The 23,258-nt window shown below is 42.5% G+C and overlaps 1 protein-coding gene across 5 annotated transcripts; it reads right to left on the bottom strand.

Annotated features, from left to right (window-relative positions):
• Positions 1-5,299: 5,299 nt before the first annotated feature.
• Positions 5,300-22,847, bottom strand: CD200 (CD200 molecule). 5 transcript variants are annotated; one of them, XM_011222487.3, is made up of 6 exons: positions 22,593-22,847; positions 19,056-19,137; positions 15,608-15,928; positions 12,993-13,265; positions 10,993-11,100; positions 5,300-6,580 (listed from the first exon to the last, which is right to left on the bottom strand). In XM_011222487.3, exons 1-6 carry the CDS (start codon positions 22,809-22,811, stop codon positions 6,573-6,575), a joined length of 1,011 nt encoding a protein of 336 aa, XP_011220789.3. In that variant the 5' UTR covers positions 22,812-22,847; the 3' UTR covers positions 5,300-6,572. The 5 variants fall into 5 exon arrangements, with proteins under 5 accessions (XP_011220789.3, XP_034514176.1, XP_019653172.1 ...); XM_034658285.1 differs by lacking the exon at positions 22,593-22,847 and adding an exon at positions 22,319-22,515; XM_019797613.2 differs by lacking the exon at positions 19,056-19,137 and having other exon boundaries at positions 22,593-22,731.
• Positions 22,848-23,258: the final 411 nt, after the last annotated feature.

Here is a 23,258-nt window from a genome sequence, read left to right as displayed (position 1 = left end):
CCTGTTCACTGTAAGCAAGCTGGAAGTACATCAAAAACCAGTGATGGGAACAGCTTTGAACCTCATGCAAAGGGAGGAGTTCAGGAAAATTTGGGGTTCCTGTAAAGCCCTGACATCCTGAAGCTATATTTAAACTTATGAAATGGGTTTTCTTGGCTAACCCCTAACCAGCTTCTATCAGGCCACAGAAAAGTCTTTGTCTGAGCTACGCTGGGAATTTCTACTGCCTGCTTCTTTCATCTCTCCTTGTAAAGGAATGAGGCTTGTGTAGTTTCAGTGAGTCATGTGACAGCTCTAGGCCTCAGTTTCCCCATCTGAAATTACTTCTAATGCTGACTTTCTGTGATTCCCACTCCATCTCTTGCACAGAGACTCATAGGGTGTTCTGCCCCTTGGCATACACCAGGAAGTTTCAGCTACCCCAGAAGCATATGCCCATCAACTCTTGAGACATTAGGTCTCAAACTGTTGTTGTCCTTGGTTTATACAAGATGGTGGCTTCTGATGACACTTTGGGGATAGAACTTGGTCAAATCAGATACAATCAAACACACCTTGACAGGCCTGAAGTCTGCCTTTCCAAGGGATTTGTAAATTAAAGTTAGCTCTCAGATGAAGTAGAGAGAAGCATCTTCTCTCCCCAGACAGTTCCAGCCATGTCTAGGCAGCTGCGGAATTGGCTTGGCTTCTCAGAAACCCACAGGGACAGATGGAAAGGAGGAATTAAATTCTAGGATATTTTTAAGCTATGTGAGTTCTCTGGAACCTTTCAAGCTCTGGCAAGGCCCTTGGGTCATGACATAGTATCAGATCTGCTGAAGCAGATTAAGACTAGAGAGAGAATTCAGGGATGTCCATTTTGGCATCCTCTTTAAGGGTTCTGGAGGGATATCTCTTGGCAGGTCATGGCTGTTAATACTATTGAGCAAGATGGCAGAACTCTAGTCAGGAAGCCAAGGTTGCCTTCCCTCCCCCAATGCTGCCATGTCCTTTGGTTTATATTCCGGTAAGTTTTTTTGCTCCCACTGTTTAACAAAAAAAGAACATAAAGGTCCTTGCATATCTTGTTCAATTAGAGAGTTTTAATATTTTTCATTTATCATTGTAAAAACCAGGACAATTTTATAACTTTTTTTATATAGTTGTTACACGTAGGGCAATCAGTCTGTAAGCAGGGACAAACGACTCTAAGAGAAAAGAATCCTAGCTGGTTTCCCTTCAAGTCAAGCGTCTTGTTGTTTAAACAAACTTCTTGTTAAAGAGAAAAAAGAAAGCAAGCCAATGCTAAAAAGAAAGGACTTGAACTTTTGTATGTTTTGTTCTCTTTGTCTCATACTCAGCGCAAGGAAAGGCCAAGTCATCCCGGATGGCACACTGGGCTTCTGCTTCTGGCGGAGACAAGCCCGGCTGGATTTGTCTCTGCCCAGCAAGAGGGCAGCCCCCACTGCCAGCAGGCCCCCGTCCTCCCCGGCCCCACGTCTGCTGCTGGACAAGGGTGGGGCTGGCTGTGGGGGTGAGGAGGAATTGAAGAACAAATAAGGACACGAGGCCCACATTGTCTTGGTGGGGATTTTGAGCAAACGGGGCAGTCACGCGCCAGCATTAGGGCACGCTGCGAGACACCGCCCCCCACCCCAGGCCTATCCTGCTCCGTGAAACAGAGTATACACCCCAGTAACAACCGAGGAACCTAAATTCAGACAGATGACGCGCCTGGCCCAAGATCACACATTACTAAGTGCCCGGAGTGCCCCTCTTTTGGCTCTACATCTATTATCCTTGTCCCTATGACCATGACCACCAATTTCTAAAAGCCCTTTTCCTGCGGTCTCGGTCAGTCACACTTTCCCATAGGGCAGGAAGGATGTTTCAGTGCAAAGTTATTTGAACTACTCCTTCTTCCCATAATGTATTACTGTAACAGGAATTCATCCAAAAAATATTACTGGCCACATGTACTAGGTGCTAGGAAAAAGCAAGCAAGCAGATAAAATCTCTGCTTACCATCTAATGCGAGAAGGCACATAATGAATGAAATGAATAAAGCACAGAGCCTGCTAGATGGTGGTGGGTGCAATGGAGAACAACAAAGCAGGAGATGGAGAGTATTTGTTGGGGAAAATCGGTTATGTGGCTCTCTTCAGAAAGAACATCCCAGGCAGAGAAAAGAGTAGGTGCCAAGACCCTGGGGCGGAAACATGTCTGAAGACAGTGAAAAGCAAGGGGGCCAGTGTGGGGGGCAGAGCACGATCAGGAGGAAGAGGGGCAGATGATTTCAGAGAGTTATCGGGGGCCAATCATGGAGAGCCTTATCGCCCATGTAAAGACTTGGGCTTCTACTCTAAGATGAGAAGCATATGGACATTTTGTGCGGAATGACATGATTTGTATTGCCCTACATTTTAAAACGGTTATGAGAATAGACCGAACAGGGGAGAAAGAGCAGGGAGACTAAAAAGAAAGCTATGACAACAGTCTCAGAGCAAGACAGTGATGGTTTGGGCCAGGTAATAGGATCGGGGGTAGGAGCTGGATTCTGAAAGTATTGATAGAACAAACAGGATGTACTGACAAGTAGGGTGTGGGCTGCATCTCGGCAGGAGCAGAGGACAGAGCGAGCGCTGGGCAGGAAGCCTGGGTTCTCAGCTGGAGTCTCAGCCCATCCCATGCTTACGGTGCTACCTGAGGAAAGTCACGGAAGAGCTTGGGGCCTCATTTTTACACTGAGAAAAATGGGCCTTGACATGTCCCTGATCGCACAAGGCTCAAATGAATGTGATGCCTGTGCAGAAGTTTGACTGCTTATCAATGAATCACAGCTGCGTGTGACCTCGTGCAAGTTCACGAGCCTGAGCACCTGGGACGGGGAGACTGAGGTCAAATCTGGAATATCTTTGGGGCAAATATAAAAACCAAAAAACATTACAGTTGTGAGGAATTAATTTAGGGAGCTTATTTATTTATTTATTTATTTATTTATTTATTTAAAAAATTCCGCGATGGTTTCTTCTGGGGTTTTTTGGTTTTTGTTTTTTAAGATTTTATTTATTTATTTTTAGAGGGGACACCACTCATGAGCAGGGGGAGGGACAGAGGGAGAGGGAGAGAAAAGACTCCCCGCCCAGCACGGAGCCCCTCATAGGGCTCGACCTCATGACCCTGAGATCTCAGCCTGTACCTAGATCAAGAGTCCCACGCTCAACCCACTGAGCCACTCAGGCGCGCCTAGGGAGCTCTATTTTTTTTTTTTTTTTTTTTTTTAAAGATTTTATTTATTTATTNTCTATTTTTAAAAAATTAAATCTCTTTCTTGGAAAGCTAAGAATAGCCGTAGAAGAAAGTTTGTAAAAAAGAAAACTGTTTTAACCGAAGCTTTATGATTCCTAGTTACCATATGGATTTTGTACTCTTTGAACCTGCATTTATAAAATGTTACGTAGTTGGTGATTAAGTTTTTACACACTCCACCAAATTCTCATCTTCAGTTTTAGTTTTATTTAAGCACAAAAGTTTTCTTTTGATTTCCCCTGTCTTGGAGGCAGGTTTATCACCACCTTGGAATTTTTCTAAATTTTTACCAGCAAGAGAACTATGTGATTGAATTATTCTAAGTGACTCGAATGTTTACAACTTTCCCAATCTTACATAAACATGCAGAGCCCAAGCTGCCTCTTTCCAATTCACAAATTCAGAAAAAGCACCCCTACCTGGAACTCAGAATAAATATGGAGGAGTTGTTGAGCCCCTCCCAGGGGTGAGGGGGCAGGAGTCACGGGGCAAGGCAGGTATTCCACACGCATGCGCTTTCTCGGGCAGAACCGCGTGATCCAGGTCACCCCTTCCTCCTCCTGCCTTCGTTGGCTATGACCTTCCTAGTTCTTTTCCATCACAACCCACTGTTCTAAATCCAGGTCTTTCACTATCTTCCAAGGTAACCGATAAGCCGTTTCATAAGCCATTTTAATTGATTTACGAGTGTACCTCGCTTTATTGCACCTCACAGACATGAGTTTTTCACAAATTGCAGGTTTGTGGCAGCCCTGCCTAGAGCAGGTCTATCGGTCCCATGTTTCCAAAAGCATTTGCTCACTGCATGTCTCTGTGTCACATGTTGGTAATTCTCACAATTTTCCAAACTTTTTCTTACTCTTCTATTTGTTAGGTGATGTGTGACCAGGGGTTATGATTGGCTGAAAGTTCAGATGATGGTTAGCATTTTTTAGCAATAAAGTATTTTTTAAATGAAGGTGTGTACACAGTTTTTTTTTTTTTAGACATAACATTAATGTACCCTTAATAGACTACAGTGTACTGTCAACATAGCTTTTATATGCCCAGGGAAACAAAGAAATCCATCTGAGTTGTTTTATTGTGATATTCGCTTTTTTTGCAGAGGTCTGGAACCAAACCCACAATATCTCCGAGCTACACCTGGGTTAGTGACAAAGGAGGATTCGTTCTAGGGCTCTCTGCTCTAAGTTATGATGACATAATGGAATGCTTAGGCATTGTAAAGATACCTGTTTCGTAAGGAGTTTCTTTGGGAAAGACTCATGAAATCTTCTCTTACTGTGATCTCCTTTTTTGCATACACTTTAAATGACCAGTCTTTAAGATTGTCCCTGAGACTGTTTCAGGGGATCTGCAAAAGTCAAAACTATTGTCATCATCACACCAATACATCATTTGCCTTTTTCACGCTCATTCTCTCTCAAGTGTGATGTGGAACTTCCCAGAAACTACACGACGTGTAATGTTGACATCACCCTGATGGCTAATAGAATGCATGCTTGTATATTTTTGGTTTTTTAAATTTAAAGCTTTTATTTCAAATGTGGTAAATATCAGCAAACACTTCTCTCTATAAGAAAGCTCTTTGGGGGTCCTCAATAATGTTTTTAAGCATGTTCTAAATTTTTGAGAACTGCTGCTTTAGTTATCCTGCCTGATCTGGCAGTTGAGATACCAGGCAGGGCAGTAGCTCTGATTAAATTCAAAACTGTAGTAAGCTAATCAGTTTGCAAAGGTTGGTATCTAAAAGCAAAATCAAAAGAGCATATACAAGGAAGTGCTCCCAAATTGACTAGGTCACATCCAAAGGACCCAGTCACCAACTTGACAGAGCTCCCACTGCCCAGATCAGGTATCCGATTTGTGACTTTGTGATTAATCCGAAACGTTAGTGGCATCTTTTAGTGGGTGAGAGATAGAGGAGAGGGGAGGGTTTCACACACAGAGGGAAAACCTAAAGATTATCCTTAATGCCCACATTTCCCCAAAGAGTGTCATGCGCCAAATATTTAGATTTGACACTTTTAATCATTCAGTATCTTAATACAAATATAAGAAATAATACAGAATTAAATAACATGAAAAGCTTACTAAATATACAAATATCCATTTCAACAGTGAAAACAACTTAAGCTTTAGTTCCTGGCTCACTGAGTAGAGATAAGGAAGCAAAAGACACTGAAAAAGTCACTAATTTGGTCTTGTGATTATTAAGAGTTCAAAATTGTTCCACTAGTTAGAACAGTATATTTAGAACAAAGGGATTTGTAAACCCATACATACCTTCTCTGCTATTATGAGAAGTTAACTCATGGGAAAAGAAGCCAGGAGGGAAAAACATTTGAATTGATTGACTGTTATTTAGGAAACTTCCTAAATGCCTGTTTTTATTGTATTATATAACTTCTTTTGAGTTCACAATGACTGATATAGGACTGGATCTTATTATAAGTCAAATGGGACAGGAAATGCTTTTTTAAAATGTGAGCTGCTGGGCTAACAATATTTATTCTTCTACACAAGTAGATAAGTAAAGTTAAGGTTGTCGGTGTTATTTTGCAATTAATTCAGTCCCATATTCATTGTGGTAAACGTAAGTCACAGAAGGACATAAAGAACAGCAGCGAAACCAAGGGTTCGAGAAAGACCAGTTACTAACAAACCAGTCAGCAGGTAGTGGACTGCCACCACCACATGAAGAGGAAACAGACTCGTGGACCTAAGAACAATATGGAAGAAGAGATGGAACAGCAACAGAAAGGTAAACGGTAGTCTTAGAAAAGTTCTTTGGTCCTTAACACCTTCCCGTGTTCTCCTTTCTCTTTTTCATTTCTTGATTCCTTTTTTCCCCGGAATTACATCAGTTTTTAAAGCAGAATGGCAAACTATCTGGTCCAACTTCCTAATTTTCTGGATGCAGGTGTGGATGCTCATTGAGATCAAGTGATGAACAGAGGGCTGCCCTCAGTTGGAGCCAGAGTCAGCCTCTGAGTCGTGGCTACTGATTCAAAGTCCATCCTCCTTTCAACAGCGCAGCACTGCATTGCTTCATAAAATCAAGTCCTACAACAGACTTGAGAGGTAAAACGACTTCCTTTTGGAACCCCCACAAGCACGGGGTAGCTTAGATGGCAGTAGGAAATCTTGAAATTCTTAGGTCTTTTATCCCTACCTCTTCTGCTCTTTAGGTCCCTCAGAGAATGATCCTTTTCCTCCCACCTTCCTCCAGAGTCAGATTCAAGTAGACCAGGGCGTAACTTTCAGCGTTCTGTGTGATTCCTCTAGGGCTCTGGATAAAAGAAAGATCAAGATATTAACTTCAAACATTTATAATGTCTATCCTAACATATTTGAAGAAGATACATAACAGAAGGGTCAGTAAGCATAGAATACACCAGTGGATATTTCATTGGCAAAGATTAGGACATTCCTGACCCAATGCGACATAGGGAGACCGTGACTTTTTCCAAGGGACATAGGTAATTCTAGGAAATAATGTTTTGCAGAATCACTTAGGACTACAAATAAAAAAAAAAAAAATTTAAAAAAAAAGTCAAAGAATTCCAAATAATCTATATGTATTTTATTTATAAGACCTTGAGCTTTGTTTCCTGTGGATACTAACTCGCTGGACATTGGGCTGGGGATAGTTACAAAGCAGACCCATGGAGGGCCTTTCCAGGGCTACCAGATTCCTAGCACCTAACCTGAAGGGATGTGGACCTCCCCACAAGGCACGGAGTCAGTGAAGTCAAAGACCTGGGATCTTATCTTGGTGCTACCTCTCATTCTCTGTGTAACCTTAAGTAATTCTTAGAAACTGTAATGTTTTAAACCTGCCAAAATTCCAGTATCCGATATCTGTGGTAAAAGACACAGAACAGCTCAAGCAAGAATGCCCAGGCTTAAGGTTCTGCTAGCGAGTGACTCTGTCATCTGGTCATGACATTCTGAGATGACGGATGGCATCTGCCCCCATTCAAGGGTAAATTCTTGTAGAAACATATGTTGGAATGCAAGATTTCTCCCAGCAGTTTTGACCTAAGCAGTTCAATAAAGGTTGCCCCACACTTTTCTCAATAAAACACCCCATTTCTTCTGCTTGGAGCTATGAGGAAACTGCGGTAGGGGTGCTGGCCACCACCCATCCAGCCTGCCTCAGGGAGACATAAGTACAATCATTATGCGAAGCAAAGATTCTTATTATTTTAGGAACAAATACTCTTTGTATTGTCCTTCTAACTAGTCACCAATTTTATCGTCATAAATTGTTTATCGGGCACTTTTGTTATTTGATATAGTACTAAACTTAAAACAAAGAAAATGGCATGATTCCACCCACGGCATAGTGTTTTATTAACACTGCCATTATCACTGAAAGAGCCCATTTACAGGTTACATTATTATGAAGTGAAGTGAAAGAATTCAGGGTAATTATACAGATAATGTGAGCGAGGGAAAAAAACCCACTTTGCTATGAAAGAGCTAGACACTTGAAGAAGAAGTGAAATTTGGTATATGCATTTCATATGAATGTCTAAATTTTCTATTGTTTGCCAATTCTGCCTTGACTCAGTCAAACAAAAGAAAACTAGTACTCAAAATAAAAATTTCAAAAACTGAGGTGATCAGCTATTAAGATCTGCCCCAAGGTGAGGTTAGTTTCTGAGAAGCCTGTGATCATTGGTGGGTTGACTAATGAGAAATAAAAGGCTATTCTCCACCCCAAATTTAATTTCATTGTAATAGATATGGAAGGGGCAAATTTATGACATCAACTGTGTTTTAATAACAAGAACTATTATAGAATGGCGGAAAATTTCCCTAGGAAATTTTATTTTATTTTTTCACTTTCTATTTTAGTAATAAAGTACTGGATTCACGAAAGAGAAAGAAAAGAGGATGTTCTTTGAAAACATATCAACCTATTATCTTACTGTTGCAGTCTCATGGGAAGTCACTACAATGATCCCATCAAGAATGCTACAAAGAGAAATTGCCTCTAAGTCATCATACCTTCCTCCAGAGTGTGCCTTTAATGGGGAAAAGAACGCCACCATTCTCTCTGGCTTTAAACAGAATCACAAGAAATAGAGACTCTACTTTTTCTACAAAAATAACACTATCATTAGAGATCACTCCTCTATCCCAAAACTATGCATTTGCTTGTGCTTTTGTGAGCAAAGAATAAGTGATTTTGATCTAAAATAGACTTTGTTGTTGCTGTCCTAATTTATTTAAGGGTCGAACCTTATGTAACTAGATTTGTTTTACCACTGAGACGCTTCCTGGAGAGGACTCTTTTCTACTCACATTCAGTGAGTTCAAGAATTAATTCATCCCTCCTCTCCTTTTTCTCTCTCCATGAACTTTGAACACAAGCACACGCGCACACACACATACACACACACACACACACACATTCGGTTCCCCCTCTTCACTTCCTTCTTTCCAAACACATCATCATTGTTCCAGTCACTAGGTACAGACAGTTGGTGTTATTTTTGACTGATCATGTTTTCCTGCCCATCCAAAAGTTTTAGGTGTTCAGGAGATAAGGGAAAGAAAACGAGAAGAAAAAAAGAAAACCCAAAGTAAGGGTAAGGAAAGATAGGAAGCAAATGTAGTAGGTCCATTCATTTTCGTTACAAATTGATAATCAGAATTTGTTAAAGAAATTTAAATTGTCAACACCTTCTGTGGTTTTCTTCCCTTTCTCCTAACTTTTTGTATAACTTCAGTTTTGGTCTTGAGTGTTTAAGTCTCCAGCATAATCGACACTGAGTTTTACTAGTTATTTAAGTAAATGGGACCAAGTGATCTGGCTGTTAAAAATATTTGAAACAAGCAAAAAATTCAGTCACCCAAACTATGCCACTGAACATTCAATGTAATTAACCCATTTGGCCGTACGTCCAGAAGACATCGTCAGTAAATGGCAATCCCAGGGCTTGGAAGATTCTATACAGATTTAGGTGTTTATTTTCATAAATGAGAAAAAGCCTGGAAACAAAGATAAACTGACTCCCTTTGCTTCAGGAGCTGGAAAAGACACTGAACAATGATGTTTCTCAGAAAACCGAAGACTTAATGAACAAAGGACAATTATTTTGCAAATGCCCCATTCTAATGGAATTTACCTTGGGCTTGAATAGATTGTATTATAAGATTCTTGTCGACTTTTTAAGATGAATTTGAACACTTCAAACTTCTTTCCTCACACTTTCTAAACGAATATAGCAGTGACAGCAAGCAAGGATTAAAATACATGCAACCCAATAGTTCCTTTCAAGCAGGACTCGAGAGCATGATAGCTGGAAGAACATTCTGGCAGAGGTCAGCAGACCAAAACCAGGGTTCTAGTCCTAAGCCTGTTGTTAACTAGCTGTGTGACCCTGGGGAAGGAAGTCAATTTCCCTCTTTGGCTTTAAGGCCTAATGGGAAGAATGAAATGTTTGGACAAAGTCAATCAAACAGCCTTCTGCCTGTGACATTCTGCAGATCACTCATGAATTCTATGGGCTTATGTTTATATGCAGCAACACGATCTGATCAGTAATCTCCTCTTCCCACAGAACAAATACTTTCATCTACTTTTTCAAAGGGGTCATTGACACTGAAGATTTGTCACTTTTCTTATAAAATCACAAGAATTAATGTGGTGCTTATATAAGGCTTATGCAAAATTAAGTGTTCGAAAAACATAGAACATGAAAGATAGCTTATGATTTAACTTTAAAAACCAACAGTTTTTTTCTTGCCTATCTTTCAGTCATCTGAGATAGAAAAAACTCCCATATCAGCCTTTTACCCTGGGAAATCCCCATCGCACACACCATAAGCTGAAGCTTTGTATTAACTTTAATAAATTATGCGCCGCCTTCCGAAAACAAAAAAACTTAATTCTCTCTCTCTGGCTGACTGTTCTTGTTTTATAGCGTCTCATTTTATAGTTTTCTCCCAAGGTTTTAGACTCAGCATTTACGAGGTACTGAAATTACAGAAAGAAGAGAATTGAAAACATCACTTTGAAAATCTATCCATCCATCCATCCATCCAACCATCCATCCAAGATTCATTCACTGTCTTAATGAAAGTTTACTGAGCACTTAATATACATAAGACACTGTAATAGATGTTGTAGGGACAGAGAAAAATTTATAGTCTATAAGGAGAGAGTGACATGACATAGTTCCAAGTATGGGTCACCTGTATGCTGCCTATAGTGTTTGAGACACAGTAAGAGTATAACACAGAAAACACTATTTAATTAGTGAGTATACTGGGCAATCTCAGAGTCTCTTACATGGAGTAGCTGGCCCGGGGAGCGCTGTAAAAAGAAAAGAGACTGTCCTCGTTAATGGGTAGAAGGACACAGTGTGGGTGCTAAGACTTCTTTCTCTGGTGTTGCCATCAGCCGACTCTACAGTCATCAGATAAACATTTTCCACATTTCCTCTCATCAACCCTTACTCACTCAACTTTCAAATAATTAGCCATTAAATGATCTTAGCAAATGAAAAGCAGAAACATCTAGTTTAATGTCCAACTGCCAGAAAATGACCCCCAAGGTGTTCCAAAACACCAGCCAACAACAAGCAAACACATTGTTGCCATCCTTTATTTATATCTTCCTGTGCTCCCGGAGGTGCTATTAAAAAATCATTTGTTTCCTTCTTTGTACTTCCTGTGATAACTTACCTCGGTCTTGGTTCCGATGACGTTTCCAGTACAGTAAGATTGAGATTAAGACCAGAAGAATGACCAAGGAAACAATGCTTAACAAGAGCGGAACTGAAAACCAAAAGCCTATAGATGGTGGAGGGGGGAAAAGGAGAAACAAAGTCATAAGCAGAAACTATTGAGGCAAAAAGTGATAAAGCATTCATGATGAGTTTTTCCTAGAGTGGAGCTTTCAATGAAAATTATCCTCAAATACATACCTATTGAGGTCTCCATTTATGGTTTTGTTTTATTTCAATAACATTTAGTTAATAATCTAACCACATGTTTTCTGTGGTTACTATCTCATAAGAGCTTTGAATGCGTTACTTCATTTAATCCTCAAAACAACCGAAGAGTTAGGTATTATTATCATCATCTCTCATATAAAAACAACAACAAAAACAACAGAACAAAAAACTGAGGCTCATAGAAGCTAAGTAGACCCCAAATCAGGGTAGTAAGGGGTGGAACCAAGGCTTGTTCGGAGGTCAGTTTGCCTCCAAAGCACAGATTCTTTGCCACACAACCCATTAAAGTAATATATTTACTGAGGAAGTTGTGGAAGATACAGAGAAAAATAAAGGGAAAAATCATGAATTTCATGATTCCAACCCCAGCAGTAACTCATCTCAATGTTTTTATTGTACTTCTTCTAATCTATGTCTTTGTTATTAAATCTCTTTCCCGCAGTGGATAGAAGCGGCTCCTAGGTGTCACTCCGCAATCCTACAACAGGGGAAGAGCTTCCTGACTCGGGGTTTCCAGCACCCTCCTCACACTTCTCTAACGGGATTTGTCATATCATAATTCAACTGAGCCCCTTCCGACAGAGATGCGTCGAACTTCCATGGTTCCAGTGCTTGATAAATGCTCGAAGCATGGGACTTTCAGGAAATGTTCGCAGAGTAAACAAATGTTCCCTAAATGATGCATAAACATTATAAACAATGTAAGTCGATCTTGGCATTCTGGGACACAGAGACATGTTCCTTTTCAGGGTCTTGCTTCTCAGGGAAATTTACCCTCTGCCTTGGCTGAAAATAGGATCTCTTCACAAGTGTCCAGATCTAACACCGCAAATCTTTTGCCCAAATTCACCTACATGTTAACTTTTTGATTTGTTTCGAGTCTGTTTTTTTTCGAGAACCCCAAAAATGACTACAGGAAGTGTTCCCTAGAGGCCACCACACAGGTGAGTTTTTCCAGGCTTTAGTGCTTAAAATGCTCCCTGAAAAAAAAGCATCAATACCTTTGTAGGAAGTTTATTAGTGAGAGTCTCATCCAGAGAAAGAAAACCATGGCTATTCCCAAAGCATCTTGCCTAAAACTGCCCCTCCCTCGATTCTCCCACTCACATGTCCATGAGGCCCAGAGCTAGCAGCTTAGAGAGAAACACAAGAACGCAAAGGGGTCTTGCTCAGGAGACAGTTTGTTGCAAAGGGGTGAGGAAAACCTCAGATCGGCCCCTTTCTTCAAAGCTCTGTGGCCCCTCTTCCACAGTGTAGATGAGTCAAAGCCTTCCTCGCAGATGTCACTTCTCCCAGGAAATCTTCCTGATCCCTCCAATCTGAGCCAATCCTCTCTTCCCTACCCTCAATCCTCCCCACCCTCAGTCCTCAATAAGCTTTCTTCCTGAAGCATTTCGCACGCAGTTTTATAATTGCCCCTTGTGTATCCCCCGCAGGGACCGAGCCTTGCTCACTGTCGCACTTTGGTCCCAAAGCCTGGCACACAACAGACACTCAGGAAAGGTCAGCAGTATGGATGGATCTCCGCAAAAGCATCTGGGACGTAAGCAACGTTCCATAGTTACGACAGTAAAACTGGCTTTACTGGTTTCCTCAACTCTGCCTTTCTTTCCCCACTTACTCCCTTGTCTCCCCATCAGCTCCTTGGCTGATAGGCCAAGATGCTCTGCAGGACACTCCCCACTTGGCAGCTGCGTGTACACAGAGGCAACCACAGCCTTCTCTTACCTTTATCCACAGTCTGTGCGACGCTGGTCACCTTCCCCAGGTGCAGCACCTGGCAGACCACCTCCTTCCCCACCTGACTCTTGGGGTCTTTGACCTGGAGGATGCTCGTGACAGACGTGGTCCCATTGGGGTGCGAGAGAACCTCAGTACTGTTTTCAATCCCTGACCCAGACACCTTCCAGGAGATCACAGGGGCTGGGCGGGCATTGGCAGAGCAAGTGATATTTAGGTGGTCTTCGAAGAATTTATAGTGAAGGAACACTGTGGGCTGTACTGGGACAAAAAAAATGATGGTCGGCCATCAGTTAAGCACTACATTCTCCTCAGAGGATGAAGGAAGATCTTTACAGAAAGACACTGGGGGCTCAGGGGATGAGGTGGCCCATGCAACCCAAACTGGGACTCCTCACTTCTTCCTGTGTCTAATCCTCTGGCCGGCGGGAGGGAAAGTGGCCAGGACAGCCCTGCAACAAGAAAATCCTCTCTGTAGTTTGTCTGCAGGGAGATTAGCTGAATGGACACGGGAAGTCTTCTTTCCCAACAGTCCAGAGCCTAATTATTCTGTTCTCCTTTTCCAGGGGCAAGGCAGCATCTCTGGCTTCTTCTGGGTGTCCCGCTCATAGTCTGACAATGGTCACCCGTCAGCACTGCCATAGCAGTAGGCTGCCCTTCTCAGAAGCCCAGGGCGGCTTCAGACCAGAGAACCTGCAGAGGGGCTGCTGCTGAGAGATGGCCTTTCTCAGCTCGGAGCTGGACCAGGGAATGAGACGCATGGAGGAGACTTGGAAAGTCCCTGCTTGGAATATCCACAGAGCATGTAAATTAGAAATTCACTGCTGATAACCAGAAAATCACAGAATGACAGCTGAAAGGACCTTGGAGATCACCTGACGGAATTAAGAGAAAATAACTAGCTTATGAGAAAAGCACATTATTTTAAGTCCAGCTGTAACCCTGTTCCCTTTCAAAAGTCCCTTGACCAATGAATTCATTGTCATTGTGTACTTTCAATGTGCAGTTTATCTCTGCTGAGCAAACACAGACTGGCTTTCCTGTGGTTGCCCTGGATCCTACAAGATAATTAAAGGCAGTAGCTAAAGGAAAGCCTGGTCTGTGTTTAGAGGTTCAAGAGGTGTGTGGGTGGCAGTGGGAGGAGGAAATGGGGCCAGAGGACTGTGGTTTCTTCCAAAGAATACCCAGATTATTAAAGGCAAGGGGCACTACAGGAAGACAGATGAAAGAGAAGGAAGAGGAGTATGGTTGACATGGTGAGACATGGTGAGACTGGGTGGCAGGGTTCTCTGGTGTATCAAAGGAAGCTATAGATGGAAGCTATAAGGTGTGGCTGGAAAGGATCGGTGTGGAAAAGAACAGGGTTACTGTCCAGAAGACTCAGGGGAGTCTGGCTTTCAGGTAAAAAATAATACAAACGTTTACGAGTAAAGGAGGGTAGAAAAGAGAAAGATGAGAAAAAAAGGAAGACGAAAGAAGAAAAAAATAGCAGAAATGAGAAAAACATGATACAAGAAGAAAAGAGAGGTGGTAGGAGGAAGGAAGGAAGGAAGGAAGGAAGGAAGGAAGGAAGGAAGGAAGGAGAAAAAAGGAGAGTAAAGAAGGAGGGAAGATTGGAGGGAGGGGAAGAGGAAAAAAGACAGGGAGACAAAGAGACAAAGAAAACAAAAGAAATAGAGTCAAGAAGAAAACCCGACAGAAGATTTTGCAGAGACGACTCATTATAGGCAAAATAAGTGAAAGCAACCTTTTATTTTTTGGCTGTGGCCACACCTCACTTGCACTCCGGTTTACTGATCCTCCCCTTACCCCATGCCCAGTATTCTTGGTGTGCTTAAACTCTCACTTTAACATTCCAGATAACCCTGTCTACATTTCTCTTTTCCCTTCTAAAACTACCACTAAGTGTGCCATGCTCCAAAGTTACCCCTTAGTCTCACTTCTCAATTCTTGATCTCAGCTATGTGTCAGTTAAAAGGAAAAGAATCTTGTCAAACTAAGCCGCTTGGATTGTAAAAGAATGTTTATCATCCAGTTAAATACCTTGTTGACATCAGGTATGAAGAGCCTCTGAGGTATGTCCCCTTATCAATCCTGAGAGAACTGTGTTGAAACAAAATGAGAGGGACCACCATAACTGGCTCCGGGTAGGCCTGATCTGGCTTTGTCTTTAGATCCAGAAAGTTAAACCTGTTAGAGACCCTACAGATGATCGATTTCATACTTACTGTGCAGATAGGTAAACTCTGGTTCAGAGAGTAGACGGGACGCTCCCAGTGTCACATGACTGCTAAAGGCAAAGCCAGGTCTGAACCATATCACTACTTGTGAAGAACCCGTTATCCTCACCATGGTCCTTCATTTACTTTTGCTGACAGCACCATTCCTCAGAGCAAAGATAACTCCAGGAAGAGATTCAAGGTAGCCCCATGAACTTTCCAAATAGCCATAACCACTGTTATAATAAACATGAGGGGCTAAGTATCTTCTCATGAACCTTTCTGAGGTTAAGATCCTGAAAAACTAGGCACTACCACCATGTTCCAAACATTCTTGAAAATAACATTTCTAGCTAGAGACAATACAGTCTCAGAGATTCTCACCAGAGAGGGTGAGGCAGGCTGTTCCTGAGATCTTCCCAGAACCAAAAGTATTGAAGAGGCACTTGTAACACCCTTCATCCTCCAGGGTGGTGTTCCAGAAGGTAATGGTTGAGTTCTTGAGTTCCAGCTGGGTGATATTTATCTTGTCCTTGTAGGCAGGCTGGACCACGACCCCATGGTTCTTGCTGAAGGTGACCATGTTTTCTGGGCTAACGGGCTTGACTTTCTGCCATGTCACAATCAAGACTTCCTCGGAATTTTGCAGAGAGCATCTTAAGGAAGCAGGCGTGTTCAGCGGCATTTTTTCATTTTGGGTCACCACTTTTATCATAGAATCATAAGAGAACATTTACATTTTAAAATTTAATACATAAAAATATACAGTTTTCTGATTAAAAAATGCAAATTCAAAGTTAAACATAGAACAGATAGAGAAAAATGCAAAGAAAACATTTACCTACATCCTTGATGTTGCTAGAGAACTGTAAGTTCAAATATGTTTATTCAATCTTTGAGAGTAGCAGAGTAAAAAAACAAGAAAGCAAACTCTCAGTGACGGAAATTGTGCGAAGAATCCCTGTAAGCTGAAAGTAGGGAAGAATGAGGTTGGAGATGAAAACTGCCAGATAGAATAGAAACATCACCAAGAGTGTTCATGTCTAGAGGTGCAGAAGCAAGAAAGGGCCAATGGACAACTGGCAGAGTGATCCGTTTAGGTGAAGAAGATGTAGCAGTCCCACACATCCCACACGCACACCCGACAGAGAAGGGGCAGCAACAGCAGTGTCTGCCTCTAGGAAGCAGCAGCGAATACAGGAACATAAGGTAGAAAAATATACCGGGCGATGCTTCAGGAGGCTTCTATATAGTACGAGACGGCTTTGACAACCAAATAGCAATCTACGCATTCTCACAATTTTACTTAATGCAATGCAGAATACAAGGCATAACAGTAACTGCCTCCCCCTCCAATACCGGCTACTCATGTTGCTATGATAGACCATCCAATGGGAGATCTTAATATAACAACAACCTAGGCAGACATTTGAGAACGTTGATGCAATGAAAGAAGAATAAACTCTACAACCCCAGGAACTCCTACCAAATGAATAAAGACATAATAAATCAATAAGCTCTTTGCCATGAATAAATGTGGTATTCAGAGTAAATCGAGCTGGCACTGTAAATAGTAGAAATCAGAGTTGTAGAAAATGACAAATCAAAATCTTAATGATTTGGCTGACTTCGCAGAACGGACATCACTGAAGGGTAAACTAGTTAAGTAGGAAAAGCAGGTCAAGGAATTCTTCCAGAATGTGGCACAAAGGGATAAAGTTATGGGGAAAAAATTCAAGAGAAATTCAAAGACCTGGAATGTTTCAGCATCAGACCGTTGAGACTTAAGGGAAAAGGAAGAATGGGAGACAAAAACACTGTAAGGGACAAAAACGTATTTTTCAAAATGATAAAAGGAACAATCTAAAATAAGATATATTCATTATAAATCTTTATGTTGGGACGCCTGGGTGGCTCAGTCAGTTAAGCATCCAACTCCTGATTTCGGCTCAGGTCATGATCTCAGGGTCATGGAACTGAGCCCCGCCTCCGGCTCTGCACTCAGCAGGGAGTCTGCTTGAGATTCTCCCTCTCCCTCCTCCCTTCCCCCAGGTTCTCTCTCTCTCAAATAAATAAAATAAATCTTTAAACAAACAAACAAACAAACCTTTCTGTGCCTAACAACTTAAGTGAAAACAGATAAAAAGCCATAGAATTGAAAAGAAAAATTTTAAATCCACAAAAATAATGGGACAGTTTTCTATAGTTCCCTCAGAATTTTCACTTCCATATATTAAAAAATATAGATAAAGCAAAAAGTCAAATATAAAGATGAGAAAATTTGAAAAGTGAATATTTATATATAAATCATTATATATATATTATATGTGTGTAACTTTTACCCAAAGAGAACATACAATCTTTCCAAAATTCCTCCAAACTGAACTTGAAATGGGATGCAAAAAAAGCTCTTACCCCATGACCTTGAACACTGTCCACAATGCAACAAATGAGAAATTTACATACTTCTTTCAACTCTAATTACACCAGAAATCATAGCAAGAATAATCAATTACTATAAATGACAATGAGAATATAATGTATTAAAATCCATAGAAATCAATAAAGCCATTTTCGTAGGAAAATATTTAATCCTAACTTCATTAGGAAACAAGAGAGACTGAAAAATGAGTACACACATGTATCCAAATATCCCACCCCCCCAAGAGATAAAAGGAGTGAATTAATACAGATAAAAGCACAAATTAATGAAATGGTAGACAGCATGTAGACTCTATCAAAAACACCAAAATCTGGGGTTTTTTAAAAGAATAACATACAGAACATGTTGGCTAGTGTAGATAGGAAAGAAAGAAGCAATATCCTCTCCGCGGCCCTTCAATAATGTCAAGGGTGAGAAGATAAGCATAGCAATAGACACAAATTGGAACCCCAAGTATTGCAGAAGGATAGCTTTAGGGCAGTGTACTCTTCGTAGACGGGAGAAGGTATGGGGGCTATACCTGCTGTTGGGGTTTTCTGAAAGTTCGGTGAGATTTTGCAGAGCAGCGATTTGAAGACATTGCTACTTTTAGAATGCAGAATAGAAAAGGAACCAGAGCTAGAGTTTTAACTTCTTAGGTGATTTTTCTATTTGACTATGGAAGAAATAATTCGGTGGAAAGTTTACAATTCTCAGATGCTTCTATGGAATTCCATTTAGATTCCCCGTCGTCCGTTGGTAAAGCCTGTGCCATGGATGGTGGGAAGCTTGCCCTGTCTCCACCTGTCAAGGCTGATATAAAGCAACAGCATACGGAAGGTGATATAAGGTCAAGGGTGAAGTGAGGGGTGGCCTCTCATGGAACAGAGGAGAAAGGCCTGGTACAACTAGGAAACTCAACGAATAAGTGGACAGCACAGGCATACGCTTTATATAGGCTTTTATGCGACTCTATATTTCATTATTTTCCGTAGTTTTCTGTAAAAGCGGGGCATGCCCAATTCAAAGGCTACCAGATCACCTTCTAAAAAGGATATATTCATTCATACTCCCCAAGCATTTCCCTATTTTATAAACACAGGGAATTATACTTAAAAAATATTTAAAATTTATTTGACTTGATAGGTGAAAAACACCTTAACTTAGAATTTCTTCATGTCTGGTTTTACCTATGGAAACAGTTTCTAAATATTCGAAGTCTTTTTCTACTTTGAAAATAAAAATGTGGAAAGCAGAAAGAACCACTCCCACTCCTCCAAGAAAATTACATGTTTAAATAATTCACACAGACAAATGTACCAGCACAGCACAAACAACACTGGCCAGATGTCTCCACTCCAGAAATTGTGCTCCCTGCACCCCATGCAGGGGAACTGGGTAGCTTTTTACCTTGCGCCCTGCATAGCGTCACTGCTGTCAAGAACCCAATCAGTCTGTAGGCAGACAGACGACAGAAGAGTGTCCTGCACACCTGAAGACAGAAAGCAAAGCAAAGACATGGGCATTTGCATGTGGACAAAAGGTTAAGGAAGCTTCAATCTCATGACTACCTCAGGGAATGCGGCAGCTCAAGTCTTAACCACCGGATGACTTCGGTTTTGTGGATGCAGAACCAGAGACTAGAAATGGAAGAAATAAAAGAGCATGCTCAGGCCAGGGGAGGGGAAAAGCAGCAATACGGCTCCTCCATCGTGGCAATCCCTAGCAATTTGAGGCCTTGCTCTCAAAGCCACCATTGTCAAGGGCAAGGTCTCAAAGACGTAGGACGGTCAGGGCAAACAAGCTGCCATAAATACACACAGAAAACAGCGACTGCAAATGTTAGACAGCATCCGCTTCCCAAATAATCCATATCTGTGAACGTTAAAGACATAACTTGGGGGGAACCACTTTCAAAAAGATATGACTGCCTTGAAGTTTGCTGATGTAGATTTCCCTGAAAATTCTGCAAATTTTATATAAATCGCACCTTTTAAAAAACAGTAATGTCTAGGGGCGCCTGAGGCTGTGCAGTCAATTAAGCATCGGACTCTTGGTTTTGGCTTCTGTCATGATCTCAGGGTCCCCAGATCGAGCCCCGCCTCCAGCTCTGCATTCAATGAGGGATATGCGTGAGATTCTCTCTCTCCCTCTCTCCTTCTATTCCTCCCGCTTGTGGGCACACACACACACTCTCTCTCTCTCAAATAAATATTTTTTAAAAAAACAGTAATGTTCTTTTTTTTTTTTTCTTCATTGCTTTATTTTCATGTGTCCAGGTAGAAATCCTTGGCATTTTTACATGGTGACATTTAATTGAATGTTATTCTGGGTATCATTTTATTATAAAATGAGACGGTGTGATGTAGACAGATTAACTGCTCTCTACACTAGCCCCATGGATCCATTCACTTGACCTACATGTGTGTGCAGAAGGGCACAGGCAAGAAATGTAACTTTTCCCTATCTTTTCCTATATTAGAGATGTGTAAGAAATGTAGGTTTCTCTGTATTTTTCTTTACCTGAATTTCACTGTTATTTCATGTTGCCAATCCAACTAGAGGTAGAGACTTCATTGCAGTCAATATCACATCATCTCTGTCAATTCAGCCCCCACCACTCCCACACTTCACAATTGTCCCAATCTCTGGCATTCCATCTCCATTCTTAGAGGCTCACACAATGCCCAGCCAGGGGACAGGGCTACTAATCCTTGGTTACAACCATCTAGCCACGCATTCTTTCAGATGGCTGTGTTCCCCTGCAGTCATTGTGGTCATCGGTTTGTGCAACTAAACCTTGTGCTTGGGCAGTGTCTTCACCGATTTTCTTTCGTTCTCCTGATTCCGTGCCCCTGGGTTCTCCCTCTGTTGGGCAAAGGGAAATTCTACAAGCTCTCTGCCTAGACTCGCATGTGTCTATCCATCTCTGTTTTACTCTTCCCTTGTCATGAAGAGGTTGGCCTCTTTCCACAGTTCCCCCCAGGAAAGCAAGGAACAGGTATTTTCTCTTCTTGGATTTCAACACCTCTCTTTAAGTTCTATTTACCATCCTCCCAAACTCCCTCCCCACTCACGGCGATCAGGGACCAGGCTGCCTTTTCAGAACACAAGCTTGTGTCTGAATATAGACTTCAGTCAGTCCCTCTTTGCTCTCCCGGCCTAGAAAAAAACTTATTTCTCCTATGGTCAGGAAAGGTGGTTCTTCCATCACCTGCATTCTTCCCATCTGGACTCACGTATGTCCTTGGTTTTCCAGTGTTTAGGCTCTTAAAACTTAAATGCTTAGGTTCTTGCTGTATCAACACCTTCGCTTCCAAAACTAAAGTCTTCTTTGGCATTCTAATTCCATGCCATTTTTTTTAACCATATGCCTCTCTCTCACATGCAAGCCCAAATTCTAGCAGATGATGAGGAATGCAGAATGGCTTGGCTCGCACAGTGAAAATCTGTGTTTTAGGATAAGAAACAAAGCAGATGCACACCAGAACACAGTGTGTGAGCTGGGAGCCAGGAATGTTGAAGAAGGAAAACACAATGACTGAGGCAAGGGAATTAGAAGGAAAGCCTTGCTATTAAATATATACATAATTATTTCTGGCTGATGACTTGGGGTTAACACAAATATCAGATGTGTGAGCCAGGCAAATGACTTTACCTCTCCAAAACACAGGCAAAAATAACAGCACTGACCCTCTGTTAAAAAGACTAAGCAAGTTAGCACATGTAATGCCCCCAGAAGAGCGAGTGAGCACTACATAAATATCGTTGTTATTTCATTGGTTTACTATGAGAAGTAAGCATTTAAGCCACTTAATACAGTGCCTAAGATACAGTAAATCCCAATACATGTTAGGTAACTAAAAAAAAAAAAAAATCCATTAATCAAATCACATACAGGGAGTACAAAAATGAAAATGGAGCAATCCACTTCTACCCCTGGCCAAGAGGGCCAGAGTTCCCGGGGACCTGGTCTTAACCTGACAGCCTCTCTCGGGCAACTAACTGCTCCTATCCATGCCTCTTTCCCCTGACTTTCTAGATGCAATCTTGCTCCCATCACGTGTAGTCACATGGACTTGGGAAAACTAACCTCTCTGCTTGTTTCCTTACTTGTAAAATCACGTAACACTCCTCGTCTGAAGGATGGCTGCGAAGATCAGCAGCATCCAGGCGTGGGGTAAACAAGCTCCCAGGCCACCATTCTCCTTTGTTAAGATACTGTAATGACTGGCATTATGAAAAGCCAATAAACCATTTATGGAAAAAATAGATACCCTGAGGTATTATTTGGATTTTAGTCTTTTACTATTATTCTTTTCAATTATCCCAATGTAAATAAAAATCTGCTCATTCTGTTTGTGCCATGGAAACAGATTCGGAGTAAACAAAATGTCTGTCTCTCTTGGATACCCTGGGGTTTAACCCTGATTCATCTGGTCCTTTTTGGCTCCCAACGCAAAGGACGGAAGGATGGAGAAAGACCGGTGCTTCAAGGAGGGAGCGAGCTCTCCAGCAGGGAGTGAGCCCTGAATGCTGCAGGGGCACCGCCATCCCTTTCTCAGGAGAGCTACCATGCATGTGCTTTCCTGCGTTCGAGCCGCGGCCGGGGAGCCCACCGCCAGCCTGCCCAGAGGACCCGCCGCCGCCTGCGCGCGCCTCCCCGCCCATACCCCTCTGAGGACGACGATGATCTCGAGAGAAGCGTCTCCGTCTCCGAACACCCTTCCAGAACAACAGCACAAAGAACCGGCCTGGAAATCACCCTCCGGGAGGCAAAGTCCGCTTCCCCGCGAGGTTAAGCATCGCGGCACCAAGCCCAGCGCCGAACCAGCCCGGGGCGAGCCGCAGCCGGACGCCCGCGGCCCTCGCCGTCCCCAGGGCCACGGGCGCGACCTCGCGCCCCCTCCTCCCCTGCGCCCTCCTTCCACGCCCGGCCCCGCTCACCGGCCTCCCCATCGCCGCTCCCGGGCGCGCGCGGCTGCCGGCTTCAGCTGGAAAGCCCGGGGGAATCTCACTGCGGCGCGCGGAGCTCCGCCAGCTCTGGGAGGAGGGCCAGTCCCCGCCCCGGGACGGAGCCGGCGAGGTGGTCGACCAGCTTGCAGCGCTGGCCGCAAGGGGCCAGGCCACACGGGGTTTCCAGTTAAATTCCCCATCTTTAAACATTTCCAGTTCTCAGAGGTGGCGACTGAGGAAACTGAGAAAGCATGGGGCGGGGGGATACACTTTTTCCATTCTCTTTTCACGAGGACAGAAAGGAAACGGGGGAGGTGAGGAGTCATCCGTTAGCGCTGAGGAATGGCAACTTGTGCTGTCAAGCAGGTGTGAAATAGCAGGGGGTGGTGAAACCGACAAAGAACAAAGGCTTTTCTTGGGGGGTCTTGGAATTGCAATTCGGGGAGCACGGGTTCCGGAAACCAGAAAAGTGCTCTGCTCCAGTAGGGAGAGCAAGGGGTTTTATGAAAAAGAAGGAAGGGGTAATTACATGTTGCAGATAAAGAAAATAAGGGGAAAAGAGGCTAATTTGGTGCTAACCAGGGGAGCCACTTCTGATAACTATTGCTTTGTTGCTGTCAAACTAAACTGTCTCTAGCATGTGTTAACTATCTTGAC

The sequence above is a fragment of the Ailuropoda melanoleuca genome, chromosome 1, assembly GCF_002007445.2.
Source record: "Ailuropoda melanoleuca isolate Jingjing chromosome 1, ASM200744v2, whole genome shotgun sequence".
In the NCBI taxonomy this organism is placed as follows: Eukaryota; Metazoa; Chordata; class Mammalia; order Carnivora; family Ursidae; genus Ailuropoda; species Ailuropoda melanoleuca.
This window is presented reverse-complemented; position numbering and strand designations above follow the sequence as displayed.